At 41.1% G+C, this 17,123-nt stretch overlaps 1 protein-coding gene across 1 annotated transcript; it reads right to left on the bottom strand.

Annotated features, from left to right (window-relative positions):
• Positions 1-836: 836 nt before the first annotated feature.
• Positions 837-17,009, bottom strand: LOC140280105 (voltage-gated potassium channel subunit beta-3-like). The gene is made up of 15 exons (XM_072375372.1): positions 16,704-17,009; positions 15,513-16,472; positions 7,253-7,296; positions 7,130-7,167; positions 6,865-6,944; positions 6,610-6,654; positions 6,128-6,172; positions 6,001-6,044; positions 4,202-4,288; positions 4,000-4,085; positions 3,779-3,899; positions 3,592-3,686; positions 3,393-3,513; positions 2,345-2,433; positions 837-2,213 (listed from the first exon to the last, which is right to left on the bottom strand). Exons 2-15 carry the CDS (start codon positions 15,800-15,802, stop codon positions 2,124-2,126), a joined length of 1,275 nt encoding a protein of 424 aa, XP_072231473.1. The 5' UTR covers positions 15,803-16,472; positions 16,704-17,009; the 3' UTR covers positions 837-2,123.
• Positions 17,010-17,123: the final 114 nt, after the last annotated feature.

The following is a 17,123-nucleotide window of genomic DNA, read 5'->3' on the forward strand; positions in this document are numbered from 1 at the left end:
ACTAAAGTTTGAGGCTCTGAAAAGGTTCCTGATAACCTGATAAGCTTCAGTGGAATGTACTATGCTCTGAATGCTATCTACTAGTCAGTTAGCTCAAGTGTTGGAAGTTGCAGTGTTTGCAAAGTGGTGACTGTTTAACCACAAGAAGAAGCAGCTGCAGCTGAAAGAACAGCTAACCTTTTAGTCCAATCATGAGGGCTTTTTATATATATGTATATACAGAAAGAGTTTATTCCAAGTATGAGGCTCCCTAATAGTAAGGTTCACTGTAGCAGCTGTGATTAGCTGTGTGGATCCGGCTCTGGTGCCAAATGCAAATGTTTGACTGAATGCTTTTTGTGGAACAGCTTAAAACACCAAAATGAACACCTGTTGGAATACGTTCTGAGCTTTGTCTCTTTTTAAGTCACAGACATGATACATTCAGCCCGAGTCGTCTCTTCTCTTCTTTTGGTTCGTTGCAGACGGTAAAATGTGGAACTGAGCTGTACTTCAGGAAAACTTTAAGTTAACTTTTATCTGACGTCACTTCCAAAGAGGAAATCCTATTTACAGTTCAACGTAACCCTGTCAGCTACAACAGCTTCATTCATCTAAAAACACTGTTGTTTTCATGGGAAATCACACAAGGACAAATTCTCCCCCGAACATTACAAAACAAGAAAAGACAGGAAGTGGAACCATATAAAATCCATCTGTGAAAGTATGTGTGAAAGTAATACAGAGAGTCCTCCCAGAGAAATTAGCAGAGAAGCTATATTTTCATCAGGTTTGAACAAAAAAAAGGGAAATACATTTGCTAAATTGGACCTCAGGTGACCTTTTATCACGGTGGATAAACTCAGACCTTTAACATTTATTTTCTATGATTTGAAAATCACAGTTTTACCACAGTGTGTCCAAATGTTTGAGTCATACGACCTTTCCATACACTCCAAACCTCTGTTTCAAGAACAGTGACAATATTCACACAAACTGCATTATTAAAATGTATTGTTAACATCTTCCTATACAGTTTTAGGACAATATCAAGATTATATGTCGGATGGACACGGCCGTGTCTGCAGACTGCTGAGAGTATTTAAAACAAGGGCCAAGCAGTACAGGTGCTGAATCAAACTGCTGGACCAATCAGAGTTTAAGGGATAAATAAATAAAAAAAGGCTGACAGGGGCACTGCAAATCTACATAAGCCATAAAAGCCATGCCACATTTACGCCCTGCTGGGGCTGTTCTTTCTTAAAGGGACATGCGCACAGTTTACAAACAGAGGAGGCAAAAGACTGGTGGGAAAGCAGCAGGGTTGGGAAATTCACTTCAAAATCTCACCCCCTATTGATTTATTTATTTTTTTAAGTCATAATCATTTATTATATTCCTTAAAACCAATCAGCTTTTTCCTCCTTTTAAACCATGTGATTTTTGTTTTAAAGTATCACCAGACTGCCTTTGACGGTCAGATCACTGGAACGACTCTACAAGTACTCCATTGTTCCCAACCCTGTGAAGCAGTGAGCGTGGCAGACCAGTCACATGCACGTTATGGGAATAGCTCGGCTAGACACATGAGTGCTAACCTTTGGTTCTCTGGCTGCTGGTTACTAAACATCATACATAATAACAGGCAGCTGCAAAGGGAGGAGACTCACATGTCCAGTGACAGCACCGTTCACGCAGTAGAGTTGCATTTGAAGCACAGAGGTGTGCTTTCCTTTTGCGCTTCAGAACATCTAATTAAACAGTCAAATCTGCTTTGACAGCAGCTGAACGTTTTCAAACCTCTGGGTGTCTGCAGATGGCAGAGACCTGTCACTCTGAGCAGGCTTTATCCTCCTCTACTTAGGCAGAATTTGTCTGTGAACAATCGACAGCGAGCAATATATGACCTGTTTTTTTTTTCTTGCTTTTTTTTTTCACAATTGAGAGATTTTCTCCTTTTTTTTTTTCATACATGAAACAATGTACTGCGCAGAATGGGTATGTGCGCATACTGGAAGCATAATGTTGCTGAGAACATGCAAGTTGAGTATACAGCAGAGCAAAAAGCGATGTTTCCCTGTGTCGTCGTCTTCTTCTTCTTCTTCTTCTTCTTGAAACATCATCCGTCACTCCGACTTGCATCTTCAAGCGCGAGACTCTTTCTTTGCATGTGGCTTATTTCCCAGCAGGGCATCAATCTCAGCAATGGTTTGTGGGGTCATTTGGGATAAAATCTGAAACAAAGGAAGCACGGTTCGATCGGTTTGTGTGTTGTCACATGCTGCAGCTTCTGGTTGAAACAAATATGGCTCAGCAACGTCCAGATAAGACACAGATATGTGAGAAAAAAGGAACGATGTCTTACACCAAGGGCACCAAGATTCTCGAGTAGCTGGTCTGTGTTGGAAACACCCAGGAGTACCGAGCTGACTCCCTCACTGCGCAGACACCAAGCTGCAGAAAAAGAGAGAGTCACTTGTGTGCTTCAACAGTGTCCTTGACTTTAGTTGTATGTTATCCATTCTAAATAAGTAAAAAGATGCTAAATCACCAGATTTAAACTATTGTGAGAGCATCAGAGTCCATGGCTTTTTGCTGTTTCTGATGTTTTTCTTTTAAAATAAAGTTAAATATAAATGAGTGATACGCTGGGTCTGGATCTCTCTGGGTCCTCCAGCTTCTTCCTACTACCCAAAACATTCATGTCAGTTTAATTGGTGACACTAAATTGCCCCTAGGAGTGAGTGTGAATTGGACAGGTGTGGGAAAATGCAGGAAGGGAGCCACAGCTGGTGATATTTGCACTACTGTGTCAGGCCATGTAAAATAATCATTTAGCCTGACAACCACTGTCAGTCCCAGCCAAAGAAAAGTGACTAAATGCTTTGTATTTTGCAGGCTCACATCTTGCGTGTGTACATGTAGAACTGAGACTTGGAGATGAAAAAAAATGCCAATTTCAAGCCTATATTCGAATAATAATAGCATAAAAAAACAAAAGCGTGTTTAAAAGATGCTGTGAGGGGGCAACAGGAGAAAAACATCTCGCATTGTTCACAGAAGTGTCTGAAAATAATAATTATATTAATACAAAAACAATAATAAGGAGCATCCCAGAAAGAAAGGCGTAATTTAAAAATTCCATATTGGAAATCCAAGAGTTTTACACAGGCAGCAAAACATTTCTGTAAGCCACAAAATGATCATTTATCTCAGTTCCTCTGTACACGACCAATCCGTGCACGGTGCAGCTGCATGCATGTCGTCAGGGTAAATGCTGCGGATCAATAGCTTTGTGACTCAGGCAGAATCACACTTAAGATATGAAAAAAAGTTGTGAATCCAAATATCCTGTAACATAATGATTAACGATCATGTTGAGTGTAAAATCAGGCCTTTGGCCAGCGTGGTACCTATGGCTAACTGTGCAGCAGTGCAGCCCAGCCTGTCTGCCAGTAGATGGAGCTCCTTGATTTTAGCGACCTGCCTGCGGCCCTCTTCACTGCTCACCCGCTCCTTCAGCCACTGGTATCCCTTCAACACAAAAATGGAAAACATCAGTGATACAAGACTGATGTGAAAAGCTGATTTTGGGTGAGAGAAATCCCTGACCTTAATTGCTGCTCTGGAGCACTCTGGCACACCATCACTGTACTTCCCTGTGATTAATCCACAAGCGAGTGGAGACCAGGTCATTGCTCCCACACCTGAGAGAGTGAAAAAAAGGGTTGTGAAACAAAATCAACTTTCCGTGAAACCCAGTTGAGCGAATAAAGCTGTGGGACTGTGGATGTCTGACCGATCTTGTGGTAGAGTTCAGGGAGCTGCACCTCGACTTTATCCCTCTGGAAGTAGTGATACTCTGCCTGCTCACACACAGGTGGGATCAGATTGAACTGGCGTGCAACTGAGTACGCCTCCTGGTGCCAACGAGACAGAAACAAAATGCTGTGGTTACATGTCAGCATGTATGCTAACAGATGACATCACAGGATTTGTAAAGACTGTCATTTCTATCACCATGATCTCCATGGCACTCCAGCGTGAGGTCCCCCAGTACATGGCCATACCCTGGTTTATTACAAACGTCATGGCCCGAACTATCTCTGCAAAATCAAAATATAAGGCACAATTTAGAGCATTTCATCACAGCTGTTTCAACCATACTACAATATTAACACGTGCAAATTAGCAAGGAAGAAATATAATGTCTCAAACTGACCTTCCATCGGGCTGTTGACGTCATTTCTGTTAGCAAAAACTATGTCCACATAATCTAACTGGAGTCTTGATAAGGATCCTCGTAAACCTGCGATGAACAATGATTAATTATTTAACTAAGTCTTACTTAGTCACAGCTGTGTTTTAAGCTAAAACTAAGGCTTCATGTTGACATTCTCACTCAGACTGTGCTAATGAGCTAGCATGTTAGCACGGCTTCTGTGACTGTGCTAACGTGCTAATGATTAGCAAGTGCAATTTTCATCACATACCATCTTAATTTAAACTTTGTTAACCCAGGCCTATTAATAAACACAATGCATAACCTAGAGGGCACATCATGAAAGTAGCATACAACTAAATAAAACTGTAATCACTGGGCTCAGTGAATAAGAATAGTTGTTGAGATATTTTAACCATACCTTAACCACTAAATGAAATGCCAAAACACTCACTCAGCACTGATAGTTATGGCCATCAGTACAAATTAAGATATTTCAGTCTGAAGCAAACTGGAGCATTAGCTAGTTGACTGTCTTGCAATACTGTCACAAAGCCACACTGCTGTCACGGCAACAACAAGCAAATAATATATAAGTGAAAAGCATCTACAGAAAATAACATGGAGTCAACAGTACAACAAAGACTGCAACAGAATCAATGCTCACATCAGTACTGGTCTTTTGCCTCAAATTATTGCTTTAAGTTCCAGATTCATTTAATACCCAAATATAAATGTATATTACTAGCCCAGAACTACACATCCTGCATCTAAGCTGCTACTGGCTATTTGTCATTTTGAGCAAAATAAATTCATCTCAGTGCATCACAGCTCATTAAACTGACAATTTGTGTGAACATTGGAAAGACAAGTTACAACTTCGCTATAAGGGTCTGTTTAGGGCAGGCTGAGTCAGACAGCCGACACAACCGTAGTGCGACCTTCCGGCTGAAAGTTTATAAATGGAGCATAGGCTATGTTGTATTTTTTTCTTGACGGCACCCAAAAAGTCAGCCCTAATGGATTAATGATGACGCTCAACACGGTATGCCGTTGGAGAACAAAAATTGTCATCTCAAGGTGAACATTTCATGTTAGATTTAGACCTGAAATAGGTTAAATACAGCATGAAGCCCAAACATGACAACCATCCTTGCACAGCACACAAATCTCAAGAGCTGAGTGTAGTTCACATATTGTGCAACAACATGAAATCAAAAGCTTAGTAACAAGAACGGTCAAATAACCCATTCAGCTGTGTGATAAATGGTCACCCCGAGGCTTTACAACCTCAAGAACAAACTAAGGTGACCTTATGCAAGGATTATTTTTGGGAGCGGAGGCTGATTAATATAAATGAGATGAACAACTTGCTGGCTGTTTGCTCTCGTCTACATGCCTCTTAATCTCCCACCCTGTGTGATTTTGTATTTGTTTGATCCCGTCACACATGAAGACGATCCACTGTCACACTCAGCCTCATCCGCTGAGCTTGACCTCAGTGATCATTCTTTTCAGGGATCATTCTACCTACTTATTTATCACGTCTTCCTACCGTGAAGAGGTACATTTGCTGTATGAAACTGAGAAATATGCCTCATTTTATGGCTTATTGGTGCATAATTAGTGGCATCAAATGGGCAAAGTTACATGTGATGATTCGTGGTAACTACAGCAGGGGAGTTATTTTAGTTGAGCTGTGGGAACTCTGCTTGTGTCTTCAGTATATTTCTTCTTTGTTTTTGTTTGTTTGGTTAAAAATTCCTAGAACATTTTGTGGGTTAAAATACTTGATCTACCTTCAATAATGTGCTTTCTGGAGAGTCCTCTCTCGGTCTCTGCTCTGTGGAGTAACAAAAATACACATTATTGATGCACTGTTGAAATTATAAAAGGGAGAATTGGTGAGAAAACTGTTATACTTACTGGCCTCCCCAATAGATTTTTGTTGTGATGACAAAACTTGAGCGTCTGTCAAGGACACAGTTGACATGAGCTCAGTTTGAACACCCAAACATCGAATTTGAGAATTAGAATCTTTATTTTTCTGTTCATTTTTACCCTTTATGTAATGTAAATTGTTTTTTTTTTAGCTGTGCTTGTTAGCTCTGATATGGCACATAAAAAATACATAATTAGGCCACTGTGTGTTTCAGAGGAAGTTGGGTGAGTCAGCCACCAAATATGATCTGGGAGTTATTTGCACTTGATTACATATTTGCCATTTTATAGTCTCTATGAGGCCAAAGCTCTACATTTTTCTAAAAAGTATGACTTTCCCTTGAGATAATTAAGATGGAGCTTTTGAAAATTGCATTTAACAGAAGGATTATTCTAACATTCGTGATCTAATAGTCAGAGAGCTTTTCCATGCATATGTTTCAGTTCGGAACAATTAGTAATATCACCTCCATCCTTTCTTCTTGATAATGTTCCCCAGAGTGATTTCCGCTCTGTGGAAAAACACATCATTGATTTTGAGGGGTTTCTCGCTAATTTAAGATTCCTGCACAGCAGCAATAAATCACACAGCAAATCTATAAACACAAATAAAGATTGAATCCTTTTTTGAGATGTGAAGAGAGAAGCTAGATAAAGTTTTACAGAAATCTGCTGTAGAAGAAGAGGAGCTTTAATTGCAAACTAGCAGGAGAAGGTCTGACCTTCCAGAAGCGTACACCTCCGCTGTGTCAAACAGGTTCACGCCGTTCTCATAAGCTATGGTCATCAGGTTCTCGGCCATCTGAGGGAACAAAAATGGAGACTGAAAGATTAGGGCAGTGGATGCATTCCAATTACCCAAAGGTTGCTTGTGAAGTGCAATGTGAGAGAAGGATAATATATCAGAGGTCTGTGTCATTTTGAAACATTTCTGTGTGAGAAGTGCAGACTGCGCTCCACAAAAGCAAGAAACAGCAGAGGTCTCACCTCATCAGAGATCTGTGATCCAAAGGTCACCCATGTGCCTGAACAAGGGGAAAGACACAAGGCTCGGTTTGTTTGAAAAAATTCATAAAGACCCATTTTTTTCATGCCTTCAAACCAACTCACCTAACCCGAGGCAGGACACACGTAGGCCTGACTTTCCCAGGTTCCTGTGAGGGGAAAAGAGTCAGAGGCTGAAGGAATAAAGCTCCGTAGCTCTCAAAAACACACAATGAGTGGGAATTTACTGGCAAATGAGTAAGAATCATGATGTGAGACCAACAGTAAAGTAAGAATGATGCTGAATGTTGAGGCAACTTTTTAAAAAAGTGATGAATTTAAATAATTCAGTGATATAAAAAGTCCTCATATCCACTAATTATTAGCAGGATGCACATTTAAAATATGTTTCTAACAAAGTAAATTCGATTTGTATCAAGGTAGATGTGAAATAGTCTCTCCCATAAAGATATATTCTGTATTTTTACAGCTTTGTTATCATTGGCCGTTTCAAAAGCAGCCTTCATTTACATAAATGTCTACGTGCCGCTTATGAATGTTAAATAGGTAGAAAATAATAGAATAATATAATAAAAAAGTGACCCAAATGTGATAATTAGAGCACAAGAACAAATACTGAGAAAGAACAGGTACGGTAAATGGACTCTTCCTCCACTATCTTCTAACAGAAGGTCTGCTGTCTGTGGTTAAATTGCTCTCCGTCTAATAATTTCTGAGAAACTCATCTTTTGTCCATTTTGTGTTACTAGCAGTGCTCGACTCAGCCAGCGTTTAAACAAAGCCTTCTTCGGTTTGTGTGGTGAGTGGCTCAAAATGCTCCAAAAGAACTAAAGAGGAGCCCAAATTGCCACATCTGATTATCCAGACTGCTGAATTCTGAAAGGCTGTCAGGGAGAAGCAGAGGGCTGCATTTCTGACCACAGAAGCATGTATAGCTGAAAATTATGTGGGCTTCGTTCTCTCCTCCTCCTCCTCCTCCATGTGTGCTCTCCCTCATTCTAATTAGCCTGGGAGCCAGCTGGAGGGGCAGCAGAACTGCAGTGCAACTCACTGCTTGCCGTCTTTTCATCTCCAGCGCCTCTCCCCTCTCTGCTTGTCTGCCTGCGTCCGCCACAAACAGCCAAATGCAGACAGACAGACTGTCACAGCATTTAGACGCAGTCAAACGAGTCCTGCTTTTATTTTCCTGGTCTATTTTTAATGCCGGACCTTAAGCTATTTTTAGATCCCTGCATATGAAAGCATTTGTGTCCCACCGTGTTTTCCTGCGTGGGGGCATCGGCGTTCATGTGTGCGCTGCGTGTGGGTGTCAAACGCATATGAGTTGTGTCATCACATGAAAACCCTGTCAAAATAGCGCACAGGTGAAAGGTCAGGGATGATATATAAAGGGAAAATGTGTCCATGGGGTTTTGGAGTTGTTGATTCCCTGCATGATAATCTCGCTCTTGTTTGTCAGCCAATGACAGCTCTGCATGTTCTCTCACGCTGACAGTCCCTTTGATCACTGGGAGTACATATAAATGAGTCAGAACAGGAAAAACACATCTCAGGGACTTTCTTTTAAAGCTATTTCCATATTTACTCATTTTTGCTCCTTTCACGGCGTATTTGGTTGACATCCTTCACGTGATGCCTTTTCGCTTCACCTGAAGTCAGGGAAAGGTAAAAAGGGATTTTTGCTTTTCAAACGTTTGACGAGGTTGGACCAATGGCAACAAACGGAAAACATTCCCTGCAGCTTTAAGGTATCAGACCAGGATAGCTGCTGAATCTGAGCGCTGAGAGGCCAAAGCACAACCCCAAACTTGTACTTATTTAGTTTCAGAGAACAATTACATCTAAGCAGCCTGGTTTTTTAAGACCGGGACATTATAAACCCCTGTTTTTCACCTGTGCCACTGCTTCTTTCCATACTTTTCCTTCCTGCTTGTACCACCATGACAAACAGAAAGGTTATGCATGAAAGCAACAAAAACACAACGGCAACACATGAGTCAGCATAAGGAAAATGTCAAGCATCCAGGAGAATCACCGGCTGTTACACAAGTGCCTGCCGTTCTGTTTTAATGTGCTTATGCTTTTTAAAGATGGAACACGAGTGCGTGACTATCTCATATTGACATGTTTGGTTAACACTGTCAATCAATGCATCACGCCTGGAGCAAATGAGAGGCCGGTGTGCAAGCTTATTGTGTTCAATAAAATGTTTTTGTGTGTGTTTGCTCAGGGCAGTGGAGGATGTCATTGTTTCTGTGTGTGACAACCAGCCACCCCCCTCCCTGCTCTCAACTCCACCGCTCTCTGCAGTGCTGCAGTCTGCTAAATTACTATCCGAGTGTCTGGAGAGACACATGCTCACTCTTTCCTCTCACCATCTCCCTTATGAGAGTCTTTCCCACTATCTCTGTGGCGCACATGGACAGGCGCATGTACACAGACAACTGGCCTATATTTCTTCCGATGCAGCGCAAAACTGGACGTTATCTTTAATGTGTGATGATTCACGTGAATATTCACGCTTGACGGGTTTTCACACGAACACAGGGACAGATCTGCATATGGACCCGCATGAATGCACTCATGAGCAGGGCACAGAAGCACAGATGCTTCTCTGTAGCCCCTATAAGCAGGGCTCCCTGCTTTTTTCTTCCTATAAATCATGATCTCCAAACAAGGTGATTATAGGGACTTGGCTGTTCTCTCCATACATTATTAACTGAGGAGAGAGAGGAGGCACACAGGTGCGCTGTCATGGTGTAGTCAGCATTTTAACCTGTGCTGACATTTACAGTTCGTTTTCACCCGAGACAGAAGGAAGTCACTGAATACAGATGGTTAAGTGCAGATGATGGAATTTTTTTCCCCTGCTGTTGTCATAAATTGCCACACACACACTCTGCAGGCTCTCCTCCAGAGGGAAGCACACCTAGATATTAATAACACTCACGTCAGAGTGTGCTTATACGCGAGTTTTCTGAACACAAACTGTGGGAAGATGGTTGACTTTTAATAACGCTGTGTACACTGATTTTCACACGTAGTACAGCCTAATTTTTACTCCCGATAAAGAAGTGAGATCTTAAGATTTTAGGAGCCATTTCACAGCCAGGTCTCAGAACTTAAACAAATAAAAGCAACTCACCAGTATGGCTGGGTGTCAAGTTTACTGACAACATGGAATGTAAACTTTAAGGGACAAGAGCCCAGTTTAAAATGTAACTTTAACTGCTAAACAACACACTTGGGGTATTTATTTCTGAGATATTAAAAGCTATTAGAGGGGATGTCTGTTCTTGTTATAAAACACACATGCTGGGAGTAAAAGGGAAAAAACACAAGTTAACACACAGCTACATACCGTATCAACATTTCCTTTGTTGTGACTCACCTATAAACTGAGAATACATGTAATGAAGTGGCTTAGAAGTATTTTTAATTGTATATTTAGGTTTAGTAGAGGACGTGGAAACATATGCAGCGCTTGTCTTCATGGGGGCCTGTGTGAAAGCGTCACTTCAAGGTGAAAAATCCATGTTCAAATTCATTGTTAAAAAGCTCTGTGCTGCAGTTTAATGTCTAAGAGACGAATAAAGATGAAAACCCATCTGAATGATGTTTGATGTTTTGTGTCAGTTTCCATCTGCCATCTCAAAAATGACAGCTCAGTCAATTTAAAATAATCAAATATAGTCAGTAAATCCTTCAGTTTAGTTTGTACTTTTAATAAATTCAAGTAAACTTTGTTAGAAACATTTATTTTACTCTGTATGCTCATATTGAAGAACTTAATATTTGGTCAAATTAAGATTTTTGATAGTATCCTTCATTAAGTTCAAATTAAACTATTTTCAATTTCATATCTGAAAATGTAAAAAACTTTTTTAGGCCTTTTTCAGGCTTCTTCAGGCTGGTTCGCTCTTACATAACGAGATGAAATTAAATGAAAAATTACAGTATTGCATTCAATTTGTTGTTCCAAACAGGCCAGCGGATGGCATTCAATTATCGACTAACTGATGCCGCGTTAAACAGCAATGACCCAGAGGTCACTTCACAGTTTGAACAGATTAGGTTATCTGATTCATAAACTTATCTAAGTTAACAGACTTTTAAATCTCTTGAACGTGCAGCTTTGTAAGTAATAAAAGCATCGTTGGGTTTCATGACTTATAATCAGAAGTTTCAGGAACAATGTAATAGAATAGTTTAGGTGTATTCTGGTTGAGAGCCAGGCTGAAATAAAGCAAGTTGAGGTACAGTGTGAGTTTGCTTAAAACTTGTTGGGCCTCATGATGGGTCAGTAATCTGTTCATCCAACTGGAAACTCAGAGGGGAAGAGAGCTGAAGCGCATAAGCGTCTGTGCAGCGCTGTTGTTCTCCTCTGTGCTGCACAAAGCATTTGTTTCCCCTGTTTACTAATCATCTGACCAATATGAAGCCATATTATAACTTAAATAATAAAAATGACTCCACTCAGTTTCACTGATCGGCATTTTTGACAAGTGGTGACCGTTTGGGTTTTAATTATCTTAGAATAAAGTTTGTTTGTGTGTAGAATCATGGATAAAACCAACAAATTGAAGCTTAATGAATAAGAGATATCTGAACCTGAGTTCAGACAATATGAACAATACTTCATCAGCTGCTGAAATTTCAGGCTTTCATAACTCTCTGTTCAAGTGTACTTTTAGACAACAGCAGGTCTGTGCATAGTCGTATGTCAGACCACTAAAAATCAAATAACCCTTCAACAGACATTTGCTTGAGGGATGAGCAAATCCTGAATGTTTTTGTAGAAACACTGTAAAGGATTTAACAATAAAATGCAGGCAGCAGGGACATCACCACATAAAATTGCTATATGTCGGGTTACAGAAAATGTTACAATATCAAGAAGCATGTTAGTTTATTTAGAAAGTGTAATCAGATATACAGCTTTTGCATTTCATTACTATAAATCCCAATAAGTTTTTTAAAAGTAGCCCAGTTGTGGTTATTCATTAAAATATTAAAGGATTACTATAACCCCCTACATTGTTCGATAATGTACACCCTTTACATTTTCTAATCAACTTCTGCTGTTGAAGTTACTAAAATGTCACAACATTGCTGGTTATTGCCTTTAGTGACCAATATACAGCATACAGCGATGTGCTGCCTTGGAAACAGATTGAGGATGAAGTTTATTTTCAGACATCACACTTTCTCATCAAAACACAAGAGAGGATACAGGTCCTCGGTCTTCCTTTGGAGGACAGCTACTCACAAATTTTAAGTAAACTGAGCAAGCATGTACACCAACCAGGTGGTTTATTTTTACATGTGTTTTCTCACTGTCTTGCTATTGTTCACAATCCCTGTGCACAAGTTTCCCGGTACACTAAACCGGGGCTGTGTAAAGTGATAGAAATGTTAGCTAAGATTTGCTATGTGATGCTAATGTGATGCTAATGTGAAGCTAAAATTATGCTAATCTTAGCTATGGTGTAGCTATCAACTGCATCGAATTACCAGCTGATAACACTCAATCCAAAGGCTCAGATTATCCATTACTAATACTAGAGAACGCAATGGAAGGTGAATATTTCATTGTTGTGCTAATTTAACTTGCAATTGTGCGATTTAGCTTCTTCTTCACGAGAATCCCTCTGGTTTGAATATGCCCGGCTAAATAAATAAATTACAGCTAAATATGTGGTCTGGCCATTGCATAGACAGGGTAGGTTTGTCTGGGGATTATGGTGTTCATAGAGCCTCGTTCATTGACTGAGGAAAAATGTTTTTTATTCACACTTTTAAGGTCATTTTAAGGCCTTGAGAGATTTATCATGGCAAAGACCTCAAAATGTACAATTGCTAGAATACAGATTAATCACTTCTGGAGAGAAACTTTGAAATGAGGACAGTTCCTTTTTCCTTTGACTTCACTTTCTTAGTGTAGCTCAGTTACAATAAGATGCCTCAGAACCTCATTTTAAAAATGTTGTATCTTGCTAGTATGGATGGACACGACAGATTTAGCGTCCTTATGTGTCATCTCTCTTGAGCCTCTCCTTGTCTTTCATGTTCTTCTGCAGTTGTTTTATATCCCCTGAAACCAACATTTTGCTAAAACAATGTTTTATACATGTCACTGTGTTGGATGCTTCCCTTTGCATGTTTTGCCTCTCATTCTGCATTAACATTGAGGCATCCAGCTGCCTGCCACTGACACAATTTGTAAAATTGGTGAAGAACAGCTGCAGATACATCAAAGACATTTTACATTTCTTTTTTTAATCTGCACAGATGAGGCTGTGAATGTTCACTGAATGTTCACTAAAATATTTGTTATGATGATGAAATTTGATTTAAATTAAATGATTGGGCTCCGACTGCATGTTTATTGAGGTTGTATTGAAATGAAAGAGGTTTTATCTTGTCATATGTTTAACTTTTTTCGTCTTTATCGTCTATCACGAAAAGAGAGGACCTGTTTGCTTCGGTGTCAGACAATTTTCTCATGACAGAGCTGACTGCTGGAGACATCCCTCAAAAATGTTTCCCTTGCCATGAATATTGTACACACACACACACACACACACACACACACACACACACACACACACACCACAATGCTGCAGTGCACTGTAAAAGATAAATGGGGAGTATCTTAAAGGAAATTAGTCATACATTTTAATCAAAAGCTGCAGAGATTCTAAAGAATGACACCGACATCGTCTAACACTTGTCTGAGAATTATGAGTTCTGAGCTTAATAAACTAGCAGAGGGGGGTAGCAAAGATGTACTCAAACAGGGCCAATAATGGCAAAGATAGGAGCCATCTGTAAAATTGGATTAGATCAAATTCATTCCCAACTGTTCACTTCTGTTATCTTGTGGTATTCATTTGGCTTCAATCAGCAGCATTTTAACAAACTGCCCACATTGACTCTGACATGCACTGTCTCACTCAAACAGGATGCAGACATGTTTTGTGCAGACAGGCTTGATCATTCGAATAGGGTCAAACGCAACCACCGCAGCCAGACTACATAAATCTGGGCACTGGAGCTTCGTGCAGACTGTTGAAAAGAGGACTGATAAACGACAGCAGTGCTGGCTGATTAGAGAAGAAAACAAAAACTAAAGGCAATGCCAGGGGAGTTGCCAGTGGCAACCTAGCTGGCCATATGCTGTATAGACTTATTGTGCTGCTGCATTCCCTATTAGTGACACTTTTCAAGAGACAGCAGCACCAGCAGAATAATCCAGCTATATCACAAGTATGCATCAGTTCTTAAGGAAGAGATAGTAGTGGAGATATCCCAGTTTAGTCATGAACCCTGTTCCCTTTTTCAGCATCCAATTAATTGAGAACAAAATTGCCTGAAGAGAATGGCAGGAATTCAATCAACCTGATTACCAGGAAAACAGGTCATTAAAACTCTCCTCCTAGTTATTGAATTTTCCAGTCTAACTGTAAGTAACATATAGTATAGGCTATGCTCTACAGCGACATACCAAAGTGCACGTTTTGTGCATTTCTATATGCTTATCCATTTGAACATGCATAATTTCCACTGCTTTAAGAACCCCTCTGTGCATAAAAGCTGCATGAGCTGCTGTTCTTGTCAAGCTGAAGCTCTAATCCATCAAGCTGAAGTGAACCTAACACAAACAAGTCTTTTCTCCCTTTTCATCTGGTCTGTTTTTCTTTCCAACCTCATGACTCAGACATGGTTTGTGCGACAGTGGTTTTTTTGTGCAGAAGACACTTGGCTGAGCAGTTATTTCATGGTAATGAAATACTTTAAAAGCAAGGTAACCTGGGGTGATTTTCAGAAAGCTGTTATTGGAAGTAGGTTTTTTTATTAATCTGTGGCAATGAGCACAAATCCAGGGCAAAATCTGCATTAAGTCGAAGGCAAATGCTCCTATATGCATACTGTGTTTTAGAGTGATACGATTATGGCTATTTTGCATGGATTATATTTGTTTCCATCCATCAGCATAAGCATTTTTAGGAGCTGATGCCATATTCTTATGTTAGAGAAGTGCACTGTCTGAAGTGCTTTTTTATGTAGATGGTGCTAACAGGTCATCGTGGGCACCTTGGTGTCATTTCCCCTCACTCTCACCTCAACAAAGACATAGACAGGAATAAGAAGGCCAGGCTGCTTGTGCTCTGTCATGACAAAAGACCTGCTTTCATCACCTACCACGTTGTTCCCGGTGGAGCGTTTTCCCGAAAAAATGCTGAGTATGACAATCTACGATGAGGATCATGCAGAAATCAAATAACCAAAGCCACCTGAGTCAGATCCCACTGATGTAAATGAGCCATTCAGGCCTGAAGCTCCTCCTTTGATCCATACTCACCTGTACTTCATATTGGTGTGGCGCCCGATGGCCTCCTTCATGTGGGCATGGCCCTGTGGAGTCTGACGATACACAGGGCCCTCCCTGGTCTTGACAGAGCCTTGGGACATGTAGTTGCCATTGCTCCCTTGTCCACTGCCTCCTCCACTGCCACCACCGCCTCCTCCTCCACCACCTCCCCCTACTCCTCCACTGCTTCCACCAGGAGGTGGAGCAGTGCGAAGGCCACAGAGCCGGTCCTCGCTGCGACTCTTCAGGTTGTGCTCAGTGCATGCGAAGGACACCTGCATGACTGGGCCTTGTGGTGTGACTTATTTTCAGAGTCAGAGGTGTGTGTGTGTGTGTGTGTAGGAGGACTTTTGGGGAAGTCACACAAACAGTAATTCCTACAAACTACTGGTGCTGCTGGACACTGTTTCCTGTTGTGCTGTTGTGTCAACGCAGAGATGCTCATACAAAGAGCTCAGACAGGGCAGGTCAGAGATTTTGGCTGAGAGTTGGTCGGAGCAGGCAATAGTCCAGCCTCTAACACATCACACACAGAGTTACCGTCTGCTCTGTCTCCCGTCTGGTGAGGCGAAACTGGCAAAAGGCTCTTAGAGTTTTCACACTTACAAGATGCATCAGGGCTGCCCTCCAAGAATCATCAGGAGGCTTGTGAGCTCTCAGCAGTCCTCAGACGAATTTGGGGATGTGGCAGTTCTTGGGAAGCCCAAACCCCTCAGAGTAATAGATGCCTCCCTTGAGAGCGTCAGTCGCTCGGCCTTTTCCCACATACATGCACAGGCTCGTATGCCTTATGTTGGGTGATACAGCACTTGCCAGCTTGCTGTTTTCTCTTCAGCTGAGGTTAGTTGGGTCTGTCTTGAGCTCAGGAGCTCCGGAGTGTGCCGCAGCAGGAAAGACACAATCACAGCTACAGGCATCCTCGCACCTCGCGTCGAAATTAGGCATATTTTTCTGTCGCAAAGCAAAAAAAAAAAAAAAAAAATGAATAAACTCAATTACTCGAATTTACATTGCCGTTTAAGGACAGTCCGAACAGGATGCAGAGACTTGATATGATGCGAATTCAACCATCCAAACCCCACCGATGCATCATCGCCCCGCAGCCTCACGCAGCATCAAATTGATGCAAGAGAGGGAAAGCGGCAACAAATTCAACAGACACACAGAGCCGGTTTGTGTTACCTTCAGGGCTTGAAGTAGTTCACGCACCGGCAACGGCGGCAGCTGTGTAGGTCTCCTGTTATTCGACACAATCTCACGGTGCACGGATTTAAAAAAATAAATGCCGGCATACTGGCCCAAAAATCAGCTGCAGCGGACATTTGAATCGCTCGATGTCGCCTCTTGGCTCTCCCTCAGCATCATTTTGTCAGCTTGGAGCCAGCCTTTTATTTTATTTTCCTTTTTCCAGAAGCGCCAAAATGTTCACGACACACAAGCAGTGTGGGGGTTGCAAGATAACTCTGTGTATATGTGTGTTGCTCTCACTCTCTGTTTCTATCTCTCCCCCTCTCTGGGGTGTGATCTCTACATTTTTCATCACACTGGCGTACACAAATTTCTTCACATTAAGCAATTAATGGAGCCACTGTGTTCTCTCTG

This window comes from Leuresthes tenuis, unplaced genomic scaffold (assembly GCF_036924035.1).
Source record: "Leuresthes tenuis unplaced genomic scaffold, fLeuTen1.0.hap1 SCAF_21, whole genome shotgun sequence".
In the NCBI taxonomy this organism is placed as follows: domain Eukaryota; kingdom Metazoa; phylum Chordata; class Actinopteri; order Atheriniformes; family Atherinopsidae; genus Leuresthes; species Leuresthes tenuis.